At 47.7% G+C, this 15,243-nt stretch overlaps 1 protein-coding gene across 10 annotated transcripts in view; it reads left to right on the top strand.

The window, feature by feature from the left end:
- The first annotated feature begins 496 nt into the window (after window positions 1-496).
- The window catches only part of Wnk (Wnk kinase), a 202,495-nt gene continuing 187,748 nt past the window's right edge, over window positions 497-15,243 (top strand). For 9 of the 10 annotated variants that reach the window (XM_077690152.1, XM_077690154.1, XM_077690151.1 and 6 more), the window contains exon 1: window positions 9,691-9,728. In XM_077690152.1, the coding sequence (XP_077546278.1) occupies window positions 9,706-9,728 (23 nt within the window). In that variant the 5' untranslated portion in view covers window positions 9,691-9,705. Of the gene's footprint in view, window positions 1,082-9,690; window positions 9,729-15,243 lie in introns of those variants that run through there. The other variant, XM_077690157.1, reaches the window with a different exon arrangement.

Here is a 15,243-nt window from a genome sequence, read left to right on the forward strand (position 1 = left end):
TCGTTTTGCAGTGTCGTCTGATAAATTATTCCTTTTTCGGTAGTTTCGAAACACGGATGTGTGTGTTCAAGTAACGTAAAGGTGATTCAAAGGACGACAGTAGCGATGTTTGCAATGACCATTAAGCAGCTCCGTATTTCCATCAAAGTGGTTGCATTAAAAATGACACCCCGTTAACTTGCATCCACATTTTGGGAGCAACGCTCGGCCAGCTCGGCTAACAACAGAAGCGTAAGGACGTACATAACTACAGAAACACGACGTACACAACTACGGTTTCAAGATGCCACGCACTCTCAATGAACGAACTGACCGTTTATTGTCAATTTTTAGGTTTTTTAGGTTTTCCAGCGTTGTTACTTGTTTTTTTTTTAAAGTTTCTTGCGCGAACACGGACGTAGAAAGCGTTTACAAAGAATAAACGTTTCTCAGTAGTTCGGGTTAAAGTCGCCGATAGCGCTGCGGCTCCCGTCACCGACCACTTTCCTCGGGTCGGGCGTCCGTGGCAGAAAGTAGTGCGTCAACTACGCAACCGTTTCAGGTCGCCCCTGGACTCCGGGAAGCGCCGGCGGCCATCAGGAGCGTAGGACTACGCGACTCGGACACCGTCGACTTCGTCCGAAACCGCCATCGTCGCCGAGGCAGTGTGGGCTTCGGAGGACGGACCCAGGAGAGCGCACGGCGGACCCGAGAGTAGCAGTGCACCGTCGTCGGCTGAGGGAGGGATAAGGGAGAAGGGGGGAGGCAACAGAAGAGAAAGAAGGTTCGTGTGTGCGTGCGTGTGTGTGTGTGTGGTGTGGTGGTGCGCCGTCGACGGAGTGCCCGCGGCGCCCGCCTAGGTGCCCGAAGAGCAGCGCGCGATGGCTCGACATTCAGCGCTGCTGCACGGTGCTCCCTGCGGCGATCGGGACTCGCATCGGTGAACCTACGGCACCGTCGTCGACGCGTGTCTAGGCCTAAAAAAAGGCCGAAGAAAAGTGCCTGTGGTGTCGGCTCCGGCCGCGCACGTTGCACGGCTGTCGCGCAACCAGGAGTCCGGGCTCCTCAGGCCGGGATATGATGGATTCCGTAAGACATCCAGGTAAGCACCGGGCACGCGAGACACGCCCGTCTAGCGTTTTCTGCGCGCGTGTGTGTGTGTGCTGCGAGCAGTGCTGGTGTATTTTGGACGACAGGGAGAGTGGGTGGTGGTGTTTGCACTTGACGTGTGTCTGTGCGGGTGTTTTGTTGCCGTCCCGTCAACCGTCCCTGTCCACCGAGTTGAAACCCCCCCAGTGAGATACCGTCGTCGGCTTCCGCTGCGTCCGCGAAAAAAAAAGCGCGACGACGGGTTGACAACAGCTTCTGCGTCCGTCGTGCATGCCTAGCGCCCGCCAACACCGCGCCCCCAATTCCGCTGCCTTGTAGCTCCAACCACAACCGCCCGCCCCGTGCAACCGTCCGTTGCAAGCGCCGAACGGACTACTTGGAATGCTTAAAAGCTTTCAACTTAACGAAAGCCAACCGTCCTCCACCCGTTAGACCGGCCGAACTCGCGTTTCCTGGTCGCAGTATCGCCGTTAGCGCCAGGCCTCACGTCACGAACGTCCATATCGTCGTATTGTTGTCTTTTTGGCAGCGCCCAGAACGACTTCTCGAGCGTTTCCGTGTTGGCTACGCGCGAAAGCTGTTACCCCTACGTTCTCCGAGTCCCTGAACAGTCTCCCTCAGTGATTGTTGGTTGGCGCCGATGGCGTGTTGCTCCTTCTAAACAACGACGGGGGGTCGTGTTGCAACTTGTGGCTTGCTCGATTTTGTGTTGTTTATGCGCGCTTTCGAGTCCGGTCAGCCCGCGTACTACGTGTCAGGACCCGCGAGATCCCGAGAACGTAGCTGTTGTGGGCTGGAACAACAACGCGGCAACCTCCCCCCTTCCCCCCTTTTTTGAAAGTGAAGACGGGGGTATCGGCCCGTTCTCGGCGCAGATTAGCATAAGGGCGACTTTGGTGCGCGCACCAACCCTCCCCAGTACGGCCTTGTAGACTCGGCGAGAATTCCTCGGCGTACGTGTATGGAGGCCGCGTGACTAAGAGAGGGGCCTCCGTGTAGTGGTGGTGGTATTCCGCAACCGCTCCCTTTGTTAAGGCAGGGGTCGGAAAAAAGAATAAAGATGCCAAAAAGAGGCGCCGCTCTCTGCTTGATTGGCGATGTCGCGCGCCCGTTCGGAAGTTTGTCGGCCTTTCACCCCCGTTTTTGCGAGTGTGACTCATCCGATCCGAGCCCCCAGACGGCGTAACGTGTCCTGTCACTGCGCGCTCTGAACGTCGGCGTGGGCGGAGCGAACTGAACGAAAATTGCGATCTTTGTGACAAGGAGAAAATCCTTGAAAGTCTCCCTTTGGCAAGATCACTGTGATCAAGGCTTATATTGCGGTTGCTGATATGTTTTCAGCGATAATCTCTTCCGAGGAGGAGTACCCTCGGGTCGTTATTTTGCGCTGCATGATAGCGGTGAGGGTTTTCGTCTCTCCGCGGGAGACATCTTTCAGCGAATTCTGAACGTTTCTCTGGCTTGTAAAGATGTGATATCGATATTTCCCCCCTTTTTTTTTGCGACGGGAAAAACAAGGCCTTAGCTTTAGTTGGTTACGCTGCGCCGCGGCCGTCGAGCGTTTAGGTTGCCAGTGTAGGCGAAGGTTTGCCAGTTTTCCGTCAGATTCAGATTCTTCGTATGCGTCGTCTGCAACGCTACTTTCGGTTTCGGCGCTTTCCTCATTTCGTTGTCCGGTTGCTATTTTGTGCGGTGAGTGACATGCGCAACTGGGCTTGCGCTTAATTACACGCGGAAGTCTTTGTGGCATTATCGTTTCGGTGGATTTGCCCGCTTTTTTTTTTTGCACATCGTCTGCGAGTTGGGCGAAGACCGTGATGAGTAGTTGCGGCCCCGAGAGCCCGGTCATCGTCTGCGGCGTAGCAAACGCCCCTCTCCCGAACGTCCGGTAAGAGCAGAAAACAATTCTCGGAATGTCACTTTGCAGGACCAGTTTCCGCCTGAACGTTTGCGTATTGCGCGCCGAAGTTTCGTCCCCATTGGCGCAGCACTCCGACCCGCTGACACGCAAAACGCGTAGCGAATTGCAGCTTGGCCGGCTCCGCATGGTAACTTTGCGTACGCATTAAAAAAAAAAAAAAAAAAAATTAGCAAAGTTCTCCTTTAGCTATTTATGTTGATTTTTTTATACTCGAAGGCGCTGCTAAGCCCGCCAAGCTGTTGATGTCATAGCACGACTTTTTTTTTTGTTGGTTTCAGAATGGTGTGAAAGCAGTAGCTTTTCTTTATTTTTTGTCGGTTTCAAAATGGGGTGAAAACTTTAATTCTTTTTTATTTTTCCCGTTTGGTTTCAGGATGGTGTGAAAGCTTTAGTTAGACGTGCTGCCAAGACCACGGAGCACTGTCATAGCTTGGGTTTCGTATTTTCCGGCGCTGTCGTCGTCTGCTAAGGATGTCTGAATCGTCTGCTGTAGCGGTCGGGCCTTGTGCGCTGCTGTTTTTTTCTTCTCGCCCGAGTCCCAGATATGGATATCCTCGCAATAGCCCCCGGTATTATCATTTATATTTTCTATATTTTTTATTGTTTTCTTCCTCGTTTTCTTTTTAATATATTCTGCGATACATTCTGCACTGCCGGCGCAAGTCGAGGGGCCCGTGCTGAGGCGAGCCTTGACGCCTGGGGAGGTCCATTACAGAGTTTGATGGCGAAAAATTGGCCCGCGGATCGTGGAGGCGAAAAAGGAGGGCAAGCGGGTGAAAAAGAGCTTTGTACCAATTTCGTTCCGAGTGCGGAGGTCCAGTCCAGCAGCCTGGAAGCGCGTGCAGATTCTCGGAGCGGCAAGGCCGTAGTCGTGCGTCACGTTTGCGCCTCGCGCGCTCTCGGTATGCGCCGCCGGTTGACCCGTTTCGGCGGCTACGGTGTAATAAGCTCCGAGGGGCGCCATAATAAGCAAAAGTTACGGGAAGTGCTTGGTCGAGTCTGGTCCAGTCTAGACGGTGAAACGCTTTCCTGGGCTACTCGACCCCCCCTCTCTCACCGTCTGCGCGTTCTTGACAATGACCTGATTCGAAAGACGACGCCCCCCAAGTTGTGGCCCGCCTGCGCCCCGAGCAGCAGACGGTCGTTGCAGACGACCGGCGGGCTGTTTTTGTTTCGGACGTGGTGGCGGCGGTGTTTTGGAGCTCCAGACGTCGCGCGCGCGTCATGGGCGTTCCGCGTTTGCCTGCCTGGCGGTGTACTCGAACCGTTACTCACTGAGCCCGCCGTACTACTACTACGGCCATTCGCCAAATGGTTCCAGCTAGCCCGTGCCTCGATGGCCGATCGTCGAGGGGACGTCATCGCATGGACGTTTAGTGAGTGCCGCGCGGCGGTTTCGGCCGCGCCGTCTGCACTGAGGGAATGTCGTTCATATTCGCGTTACATCGTTCTCCTATTGTTTTTGTATGCTCAGAGCGGAAGACAATGCGAGTTTTCTGTGCCCGGAAAAAAAAAAAATGGAGAAAAAATAATCGAACTTCTTGCATTGAGTTTCGTGATGTTCAGTTTAAGTTGAGGCTACGCGTTAACCGCTTACCAAGTTACAGAGGCTGAGCTAAAGAAACCTACGGCTTACTAAACCTATTTTGTTGAACAAGTGGACGTTAGCGTGATTTTTTCGATATACAATGCCTGTACTATCATCGCTCTGCGACTGCCCTTGGTAACGGGGGTTGATTTCTCCATGTTTGGAAACGGAATGCAAGTTTCAGCCGTAAATCTGTTTCAGTTGGCCTGCTTTTCTTTTTTAACCAGTTTGCAATCGTGTCATGCCATTGCCGTGCTGAACAGGGTTTTTTTACTTGCTTCTGCATGGAGTTGCGCCTGTCAGGCACAGACTTGTTCTGTGCGTGCATGCATGCAGCACCAGCGAGTTGAATTATGGGCTGCAGTTTCAGAGGCACTAGTTAAGGCCATGAGCATAGCCGCACTCACGCAAGGCTTTGCATGCTCTTGTTTTTGTCCCATGTTGTACATAACAAATATGCTTGCAACCGCATTGACGTTGCCGTTTGTTTCCAACTTGTTGTTTTTGGAGAGTGAGTTTGTCTTTGAAGACCGCACCGGTAACCTGCAGATGCACTGTGCCTCGAGATATGTTTGTCATACGTGCGTTGAGAGCAGCTTGTTCTCTTATTTGCAAAGGCGGGAGCCTGATCATTGATTGATTATAAAGTTTTAACGCGCCGACGCTACACAGGCGATGAGGCGCACCATAGTGGAGGAATCTTCCGGATTAGCTAGGACCACCTGGGAATCTTTAACGTGCGCCGAAATCTCGAACACACGGGCGTTTTCACTTAAGATATGAGCCTCACTAGCTTTTTAATGTGAAAGGAGATTCTCTATGGTGGGAATCGTGGTTGTTTGGCATGGATTCCTTCCATCCCGCCATGTACCTTAAATACTGTTTTTTGCCGGTGCTAAACACCGCAAAAGAAAAAAAGGAATTATATGTTTGGTAGTCTCATTTTCTTGTCCTCTGCCCCCTGCCCACTTAGTGTACCTAAGAATTTCTGTTGGCAATGTTTCACCAATTCTGTCTAGGCGAAAAGCAAAAATGCCGGTGTGTACGAGATTTCGGCTCATGTTAAAGATCCCCAGGTGGTCGAAATTAATCCGGAGCCCTCCACTACGGCGCGCCTCATCGCCTGCGTTGCGTCGGCGCGTTAAGTCCTACAATCATCATCAATTGTGTCTAGGCCTGGGGAACCTGAATTTAGCAGCGTGTGTTGTCGGGCCTCTGAGCTACATCTCCTGTGTGTTACGCTCTAGATAATGTGTCTGAATCACATCCATACGGGTTACGTATAGGATCAGCCTAGAAATAGCGGTGGTGGTTCAAGTTGAAATCCACTGCATCTACAAAGGAATTACTCTACCGCAGAAACTGTGCTCTGCATGGTGTGGGGTGAGGACAGATGCACGGATTGAGCATGTAGTTCCTGGGGGCCATGAGGTGCCAGGCAGATGCATTTTGGACATAAAAGACAAATTTTCTGCTACTTGTTTGAAGAGAGGCATTCTGGTTTATAAACTTTTAGAGGTTGGCCAATATTGCTGGCAGCGCTACAGGTTTGCTGGTGCTGGCAAGGCATGCGCTACTGCCAATAAGCACAGATTCAATGTAAATGTGCCGCCAAGAAACAGATCTAATTCGATTGACTTCTTAGAACAGGCTGTAGGTAATGGTGAAAACTCGGGATCTTTTTACCTAAGTGAAAGACAATGTGCAAGTCAGTAGCATGAGCCAAACGGATGGTGCCTTACGAGCATGTTTGCGTACAACAGGCAAAACCGTGAACAAGGATGTGCATGCTATTGTAGCAAATTTGCCTGACGATGTTTAATGTCAAAGTAATGTTAGGCCCAGACACTAATCATATTTAACGCCTCCGTGTTGTTTGGCAGTAGGTCTGGCGATTGCTAACAAAAAAGTATGGGTTTCAAAGAATGACTCAGACCTGGGTGCTAATGCTGTTTTAATGTGGAAGAGTCAACTGGATAAGTTGTAAATCCGGTGTCCCTGGCAGGCATGTGATGAGAAGAGTGGTCAGCGGCTCAATTAAGAACAGGTCAAAGAACGCTACGTTTGATGCCAAATTTCTTAGAGAAGCGCTGTAAAAAATGGGGTGGAATAGAGTTGAAAGGAAAATTGGGCGAGTTTTGGTGTTACTGGTATTCGAACCAGGGCCCTCCTGTATGTGAAGCAAGCATGCATCTCAAACACCACCATTGGCCATCCAGCTGGTTTTCTAACAGTTTTTCTTTGCGAGCCCAGCGATTGTGTTCTTGCCTTTGACATAGAAACGTGTTTTAGAGGCGTGTACTAAGCTCTATGTGGGAATTTGAAGGTGCTAATGAGAAAAAATAGCAATCATGGGAGGGGAAAAGTGTGCTCTACTAAATTGCCTCTTTGCTTGGCGATGCGAACATGGGTATTTGCCTCGTCACGGTCCGAGAAAAGAAATAACTTGAAGGAAAAATGACGATGATGGTAATAATGAAAGGACATATTTGCCAGTTGCGTAGTAATGCTTTCACAATCACTACATCATAAAGAGGGGTTAAGTATCGTAACTTTAGCCTCTTTTTCTTGTGGATATGTCCCAATGGAATGAGGAAATAATTCGGCAACCACCACAGTTGAAATGCGACGGCTGAGGAAACAGCGGAAGGGGTGGTCTTTACTAGCTTTAACTTGGCGCTTATTGGGTTTGCCCCTTTCTTAAAAAAGTGAAGCTTTCTTCATTAAAACTAAGGGTAATGAAAGTCCACAATCCACCCTCCTAAAGTCCAAAATCCAAACTACCAAATTTCGAAGCCAAGGTCCACTTCAACCTACCCAAAATCCAATGCCAACGCTTGCATTATGAACTTAAAGGATATGCTGTGTGCCCCTAATGCAATGATAGCGCAGTTGGGTGGATGCCGGTTTGTTAATGCCAGGAACCCAGGTTCGATTCTGACTGTGGGAAGCGTTTTTTTTCCCCCCCCAATTGGCTGCACAGTTATTGTTCCCCGCCACCGCCGCTAACCCCGTATCCCATGGTTTCTCAAAGTGGGTTCCGCAGAACCTAGGGGTTCCACAGCCCCCTCCTCAGGGTTCGGCGAGCCACTGATAAATTTTCCCTGGTTCCGCACTCAACAAGTAATTTAGGTGGCGAACCCGAGGTGCGATCAAACTAAGGAACCTTCATTACGCATGCCTGAGTGTTAGTAAGCACATCTCAGCGCATAACAGAAAGGCGCGAGCTGCACAATGAATCCCACCAGCATCTTGTAGCCAGCCAGACTCCGAAAACAAGCCGCGGGGTTAAACTATTCCACTTGAATCTTGGCCTTATATTACCCCCATGCGCAATTCTTCTGTTTCGAGATAGGTGCCACTCGTAAAGTCGACATTCACATGCTATAAATTCAAAAGCAAGAAAGCTTGCTTCCTTTTGAATTTATTGCACGTGAATGTAGCGTGAATGGAATGAAAAATGGCCAGGGAGGGGGGGTGAAGGGGGGGGGGGGGTTCCTTGGCACTTCACAGAGATTAGCAGGGTTCCCTGGGACCAACATGCTTGAGAACCCCTGTCGTATCCCTTGGGCCTTTGGGGTGGCCCAGTGATTAGGTTGATGGTTTCACATTTTTTTTCTTGATGCGTGCACTCCCAACACCTGCTCGTGGGCTCCTTGCCACTTCCCTTCACATTTCTTGGCCTAGCATTTTCCCTGTCTCCATTTTGCCCAGTGGAGTTTCCAGTGAACGATCTGCACGTACCGAAGAAAGCTTGGACAGCTATAAGAAGGGAGGTGAGCGCTATGCATTGTGTAGAGCAAGCATGATCGCCTGGATAACTGTTTCATGATCTAGCCATCACCTTGTTGGCCTCATCATCACCAGTACAAATAAGCCCTGAGATGAATAAATGGTGAGAGTGAGAGAGTAAACATTTATTTCTGAAAATTTGGTGAGGGTAAAGAGGGTGTTGCATGTAACACTCAATGATTGTGTGAGCTGCAGGCAGAACTGTTGCAAGTTTCCATTGGTGGGTTCATGCCAGTACAGCACCAAGTGCCTTTGTACCAAAAGTGGCACTGCAGGCAGGTAATGAAAGGGAAGAAAACATAATCCGAAGTCCATGAGGTCTTTTGTTCCCTGCACAGTAAACTTAGTTCAGAGGGAATAACATTTACTAAAGGAAAAACGAGCGCTGCAAACGAGGAGAGAAAAAACGAAGAACGAGACATATGCGCATCTGTCTCGTTGTTCTTCGTTTTTTCCGTCCTTGTTTGTAGCGCTCGTTTTTTCCTTAAGCAATGAACCAACTAGCGTAACAGCATATTTTACTCAAGTAACATTTACTAGTTAAGGGCGAAGTATCTTTAACTCTGGTCAATACCCTTGTCTTGTTCGTCCACATTCTTGCTCAATTGTGCCCGTGGAGATCATCGTATTTGGCACTGCTTCGCAATTTACGGAAAAGGGTGGCCATTTCTTTCTGTTTACTTTAGTACGGTCATCTGAGATCTTCTGTCTCTGCTGCCGCTGACCTCTGTACTGCTTATTGTGAAGCTCAATTAGGCTACGTTCTAATTGGCTACTGCCTGCTCCATGATGTATGAAAGAACATCTGCGCTCCAAACAAGTTGCTGGTGGGTGCATTATGCAAACGGCAAAGTTTGTGTGTGGGTCCACGTACTAAATGGCAATCAGTCCACCCATGAGTTGTTGTGTCGGCTTCGTGTGCTGCTCAAAGCCCGGCGCACATTCATGCAGCGTTCACGCTCTCAAGCGTGGGACGTCACTTGTCAAAAGTGACTGTTGTTGCCACGGGGGTGGCTGGTCTCCGACAAGAATGTGTGTCCAGGGTACGGGCCCTGCCCTGTTTGCCCTTGGGGAGTGGCATGCGACGTGACGTGAGTGTGTTCCTGGCTAGGAAGAGGCCAACATTCTGCCAGCTTCCGCTGCTACCATTGTTTCGAAGAGTCGGTCGCTGACAGCCTTTGTTGAGGGGGCCGTGTTTACTAAAGCGGGAGGGGATGGCAGTTAGTGCTCGTCGAGAGATGCGTCCGTGCGGTTGTGTTCAGTGCCAAGGTCTGGGAGCTTGTGTTCGTCACCAACGCGGCGACGGAACGTCCAAATGTCGGCAGTTGCCCGATCCTTGTGAGTCTGTGCACTTGTGCTGTTCTTGTAGTTCCTGCAAGTAGCACTTCGTTGAGTGGCTTAGCAGAGCTTTTTTCTGTCAGCGGGGGTGGCAGTTAGGCCTAAGTTTTGGGATATTTGTTTGTCAGTGTACCTAGTGCTAGTTAGGCCTACCAAACTGGGAAGATTGCCCTATCCTTGCAAGTCTGCGCACTTGTGGTGTCTTTATATTGTTCCTGCCAGGAGCACGTGGTTGAGTGGCTTGCAAAGACTAGTTTTTGTCAGCCTAGTTAGGCCTACGATTTGAGACGGTTGACAGGTTGACAGCTCAGTGTGTCCATAGCTTAAGTTGACGCAGCAGTGATGCATTGAGTGGGCCCTGAATGGGAACAGGTTGAAAGTGGTTGCAGAGCTTTCTCTTTCTTCTTATGACAAATTGCTACGAGGTCTGTGTCATTGGCTACTGGAATGACCATGCTACGGTACGCGGGAAGTGTTTAATGCAAAGTTTTCTCTGCACTTTTATTGTACTTTTTTTAGAACAGTGTCATGTTTTAGGCTGAAATTGAAAGGAAGGCAGTTAGTAGCAACAACCTGTTTCCTCTGGGGATCATGCAGCCGGATATGAGGCACAAGGCTGCAGATGGCAGGCATTTTTACAGGAAATGGGCAGCAAAGTTTTGAGTTATCCTGGCATCCTCTGCTGCATCTACAGCACTGTTGTTTGGCTCTCACGTTCCTGGTCGCATAATTTATTGACTGGAAACGTAAAATTTGGTTCGCAACGTATCAAGCAGGGTTTGTAAACGCAGATGTTAACGGGAGTATAATGCAAAGACTGTAATCGTTATAATTGGCTGAGTAATATGTTAACGAGATGGGTTTGGAACATGCTTCAGGCATTAAAAAAAGTGGTTCAGGCATTCAAGAACGGGTAACAGAAAACGTTTCACTGGGTATAATACAGTATGCCGGTTCTGTTTATCGCTTCTTTTTCTTAACTTTCCAGGGATGGGGTAAGTTTATTGCAAGGTTCGCACAGGTCCTTGAAAACCCTTGAATCTAGAAGTGTAAATTTCAAGGCCTGGAAAGTCCTGGAATTTTTAAAGGGTCCTTGAAAACCCTCGATTTTTCTGGAGAGAACCAATGGCCCTATCTTTTCACAAGAACTTAAAGTGTTTGTCGTGAATTTTAGGTGTTAAAAATGTAAAGAAACATTGTAACAATCAAGTTTCAGTGTACTGCGTGAAATTACGAGTTGTGGATTCTCATTATTACGAGGCAAACAACATTGGGAGCGGCACTCCTCAATAGAATTCATGTCACCATACAATCCCGTGAAAGCCGGCTTCTGTTATCTATCTTGCATGTTCCATCTAGTCTGTGGACGCCTTTCATTGCATGTTTGCTATGCCTCATACGCTCCATCTGCGTTTGCTTTTACGTGCAAATGGTGGACGTGTACATAGTTCGTCCTGCCTTACAGCAACACTTGCTGATTCAGTTTCAGCTGATACTCTTGCTGACAAAGCAGGAAATGCAGGCAACATTAACTAAGTTTCGAAATCAAACAGCCTCAGCAAAACACCAAGAAAAAAGAAAAACCTCTAAATATAAACTATGAAAAAAAAATAAACCTGGGGGAGCATTCATGAACCCGTAGCGCCTATCTAAATGTGCATTAATGTTCTTAGGTATTAGGCAATATCAAAATTTTGCATTTTGTTGAAAAAGTTATAAATAATCCCAATAAAACATAAGATGGGGACCTTGAAAATGTGTTTTCTGGTCCTTGAAAGTCCTTGAAAACCCTTGAATTTTTGCTTTTGAAGCCAGTACGAACCCTGCTATTCGAATGTGAAATGGTTGGGCACAAATTGGGCGAGGACCGCTGATGGAAAGCATTCGCTCACTGTTCAGGGTTGCATGCGGGAGTGAGTGGCAGGTGCTGTTTTGTGTGTGCGTGCAGCACGACGAAAATGCTTCGATGACAGCTGCGTCAGAGGTCACTGTTGCATTGGCTCGACCAGTAGCATTGTGTCATCGGGGGACAGTAACCCCCGTCATTCGTCTTAGGTTCACGCAGCTGGGCCAGTTCAGCCGACTGTTACCGTAATGTGGGCTGGTGTTTGTATATTCAGCCTATTTATGCTTTAAGCTTTCACTTTCACACAGAAAAATGAAAAGAAAAAATGAATAGCCGAAAAACTTGGTAATAAGCAGAAAAGTAACGGAATGGGCTCTTTCTTCGTTGTGTTCATTCTTTGCTTTGCAATCTTGCACTGTTTTCTGTAATTTTTATTGCGCCTGGTGTGTTGATAGTTGAAAACAAAAATATATCATTTTTTTTAATTTGAAGATTTTGTTAATAGCCTCCTTGCAATAGATTATGCAGTCATCATATGCGTGCATGGCACCTGTATGCTGGCTTTGTTACATGATCAAGGCAAATTGAATCGGAACCTAAATTTATGCATGGGAGATTCTGAAATAAGCGCAGGGTGCCTAGACTTGAGGAAGTCATATTGATATTTTCTTGGAAATTGTTGAAAGGGAGGAAGAAAGGGAAGTGCCTAGTTACAACTGTAGTGGGTTTTTAATCGTAAGCTCCAAAGGGTTCAGATTCAGTTTGTTTTGGAAGTTCCAGTTATGCTGAGTTGGGCTAGCATTTCTGAACGAGTTTCCACTGTGTGTCAGTTCCGCTGATCCTTTTCTGTGCTCCTTTTCTTCTTTACTGCTCGTTTTAAAGAGGGACAGCCTGTTTCCGTGGTGTATATGTTCTATCTCAAATGAAAGGGCATCACTTGAAACTCAACCTTAAAGGGGCCATGAAGACCAGACACAGGTTTGGTTAATTCAAAAGATTACCTCGTTAGAATCGTACCGACATTACTTTTAACAAAAACTTCGCTCAAATAAGCTATTTAATTAGGAAAAAAGGGAATGGCCATGCGATGCACTAGCTCATTTCTCGCAATAGAACCTATGATGTTACACCAGCCAGCTCTGCGATTGGCGGAGGCCGGCAAAAGCAAATGCAAATTAGGCAGAGCTGATAAACTTACCGAACGAGCTAATAGCGCGTAAATTTAGGACACATTATTTTTAAAGCAGTAATAAGCGGCGTTCTCTTCGGTGGCCTACGATATATCACAAGCCGGGGAGTTTTCTCCTTTTCTCCGCAACGTGCAATGTATTTCCGGTTTGCTGCCACAAAAAAGCAGATATGGCTGCCTGCTCGCAAGCGTGCTCTCAGGCTGGTAGAGCGTTTTTGAAGCAATAAACCTTTGTTGTTGAGTGGTCTCGTTGAAAGGGGAGTATTGAGTTCATCACTCAAACTCCGCGCACACTCAAAACACAAGAGAAACGCCAAAACTGTGCATTCAGGAATAGGTTGGTACACAGTGCCGGCGGATCATCACAGGAAGTGCAAGAAATAAGCTGCGAAGTTGACCAGTGACGGCCAATAGACAGTAATGGCCCAAAGGACATCGTTTAGGCCATGCCAGGGGTACATAATGAGGAGAATCAAAGAGAGCGCGGTTTGTTTTTCTGCGCCTTTCACAGCGATTTGCGCGCTTACCGCTTCACGTGCACATGTAATATTTGGCTCAGGTATTCTTGGGAGTGTAATATAAACGTCTTGCATGTTTACGTGCACGACACAGAGTGTCGCAGTGTCCCTTTAAGTTCATTGACTCATAGTACATTATGGTTGCGCTGTTAGTGTGGTCTTGGAAGCGAGGGTGAGCATTGATTGGTGGGTGTTGTATGTGGCAGTATTTTCCATACTCCATGTCGTGCGTCACTTGAAATGCAGTGCCTTGAGTTGGAAGGGGAGCAGTAGTTGAACAACGTTTACGGGATCCGTGAACGTAAAAACAAATCCAGATCCTCCGTGATTGTCTGAAGGCCCGTTGTCATCAATCTTTCTATCGGAGATGATTGATGTCACCCTCTACACAGATCTTCTGACCTTAACTTTGGTAGTTGAGGGAGTTGTAAAGAGGAAATAACTTGGCCCTTGATTAATTTCATCTGCTTGGTAAACCCTTTGAGAACCTAAACTCTAAATTTTTAGCAAGTCGTGGCTTCTAAAATTTACAAGACAAGAAATTTACATTTTTTTCAAATGCTCGTTTACACGTGCATAGTGAGTGACCATTTGGCACCATGGCTGGCTGCCAAACTAGCATTGGTGTCACTCACTGACTGAAAACAAACAAGAGTTGAATGCACTACTTCGAGTTCATTAAATGTTGACCAGGTACAATACGCGTGTGGAAACAGGCGCATGGTGTGTTGATTGCCACTGGCAGTTTTCTTGCCATATAACCACGGTCCAGCTGCGTCAGTTATCTGACAACCATCACTCTGACTTATAGATTGTCTTCACGTGGTTTTCTTGCTAGTGCTCACATTCTTCTGCCAGTTCTCCATAGAGCTTTTTGCATTTCTTGTGCGACAGAGCAAGGCAGCTTGGTCACGAAAAACTATTTTGCGCCAGGCAGGGTTCACACCTGTGGCCGGCCACTAAGGCACCATACATAGCAGGTGCAAAACAGCCTCTCGACCATAGTTGATAAGAGTGCGTGATGCTGGAAGTAGTAGCAAAGAAAGCTAGTTCTTTGAGTCCAGTGCTGGGGTGTAGTTTATTTACTTCTAATATGCCTAGAACTTTAACTGCCAACGTATTGTTGAAGTTGGCAGTCGACTTCATCCAACCACCAGCAAGCATATTCAGCTGACAAAACAGTGTTGCTGGCATTATTTATTGCGAGAAAGCAATGAAACTATGCCAGGCTGAAAATGTTCGCGGCGCACGGAAGTAGTGCTTCTCACTCGTTTTCATGCTTGGGGTGTGAAAGACAGGTTGACTTTAATTTCGTAGTGTGTTGAAGTTACTTTTACAAATGTCTTCTTGCACTGAAGTCCTTTTCTAAGCTATCAGGCTTTGATCTCATTGGGTCAGAGTTTTGGGTCACTTGCATCAAAAGCTTGATCAATCATGATTGGTATATGTTGAGGGGGGCCATGAAGGCTAAACACAAGTTTAATTCATTAATGAAAAGACTGCTCTGTACCAATAACAATGATGCCAACTTTATTGTTAACATCAAATGAAGAACCAAGATATGAAAGGGAAGCTGAAGCGCTTTCCAAAAAATTTGAGTTAGATTAACAGTAATATAGTTTCTTGCGCGCTGATTCCGAATATCACATTGAAATTTATCGTACATGAGTCCAAGTGGCATTTATCTTGCAAAAAGCGCGGCCCCGTTTGAAAGACGCGCGCTTTTCGTCTTTTGACGCCCCTGATTGGTTGCGCCCGTCATGACGTCAGAGGAGGACACCCTTCGGCCGCGCGGGTTGTCGGAAGCATTGCGCACGATCGCACGGTTGCCTTTGCGGCAATTTAGCTTGCAGTTTAATTTTCGCACATGACTGGAAGTTTGTTTTATAATTTCCCGTGCTGTTGGTTCAGTTATCTTGGAGCTTAAATTTGCTTTACACGACAGAGAACCCCAAAGCAGTG

The sequence above is a fragment of the Haemaphysalis longicornis genome, unplaced genomic scaffold, assembly GCF_048455015.1.
Source record: "Haemaphysalis longicornis isolate Haplotype H1 unplaced genomic scaffold, Haemaphysalis longicornis Haplotype H1 scaffold_10, whole genome shotgun sequence".
In the NCBI taxonomy this organism is placed as follows: domain Eukaryota; kingdom Metazoa; phylum Arthropoda; class Arachnida; order Ixodida; family Ixodidae; genus Haemaphysalis; species Haemaphysalis longicornis.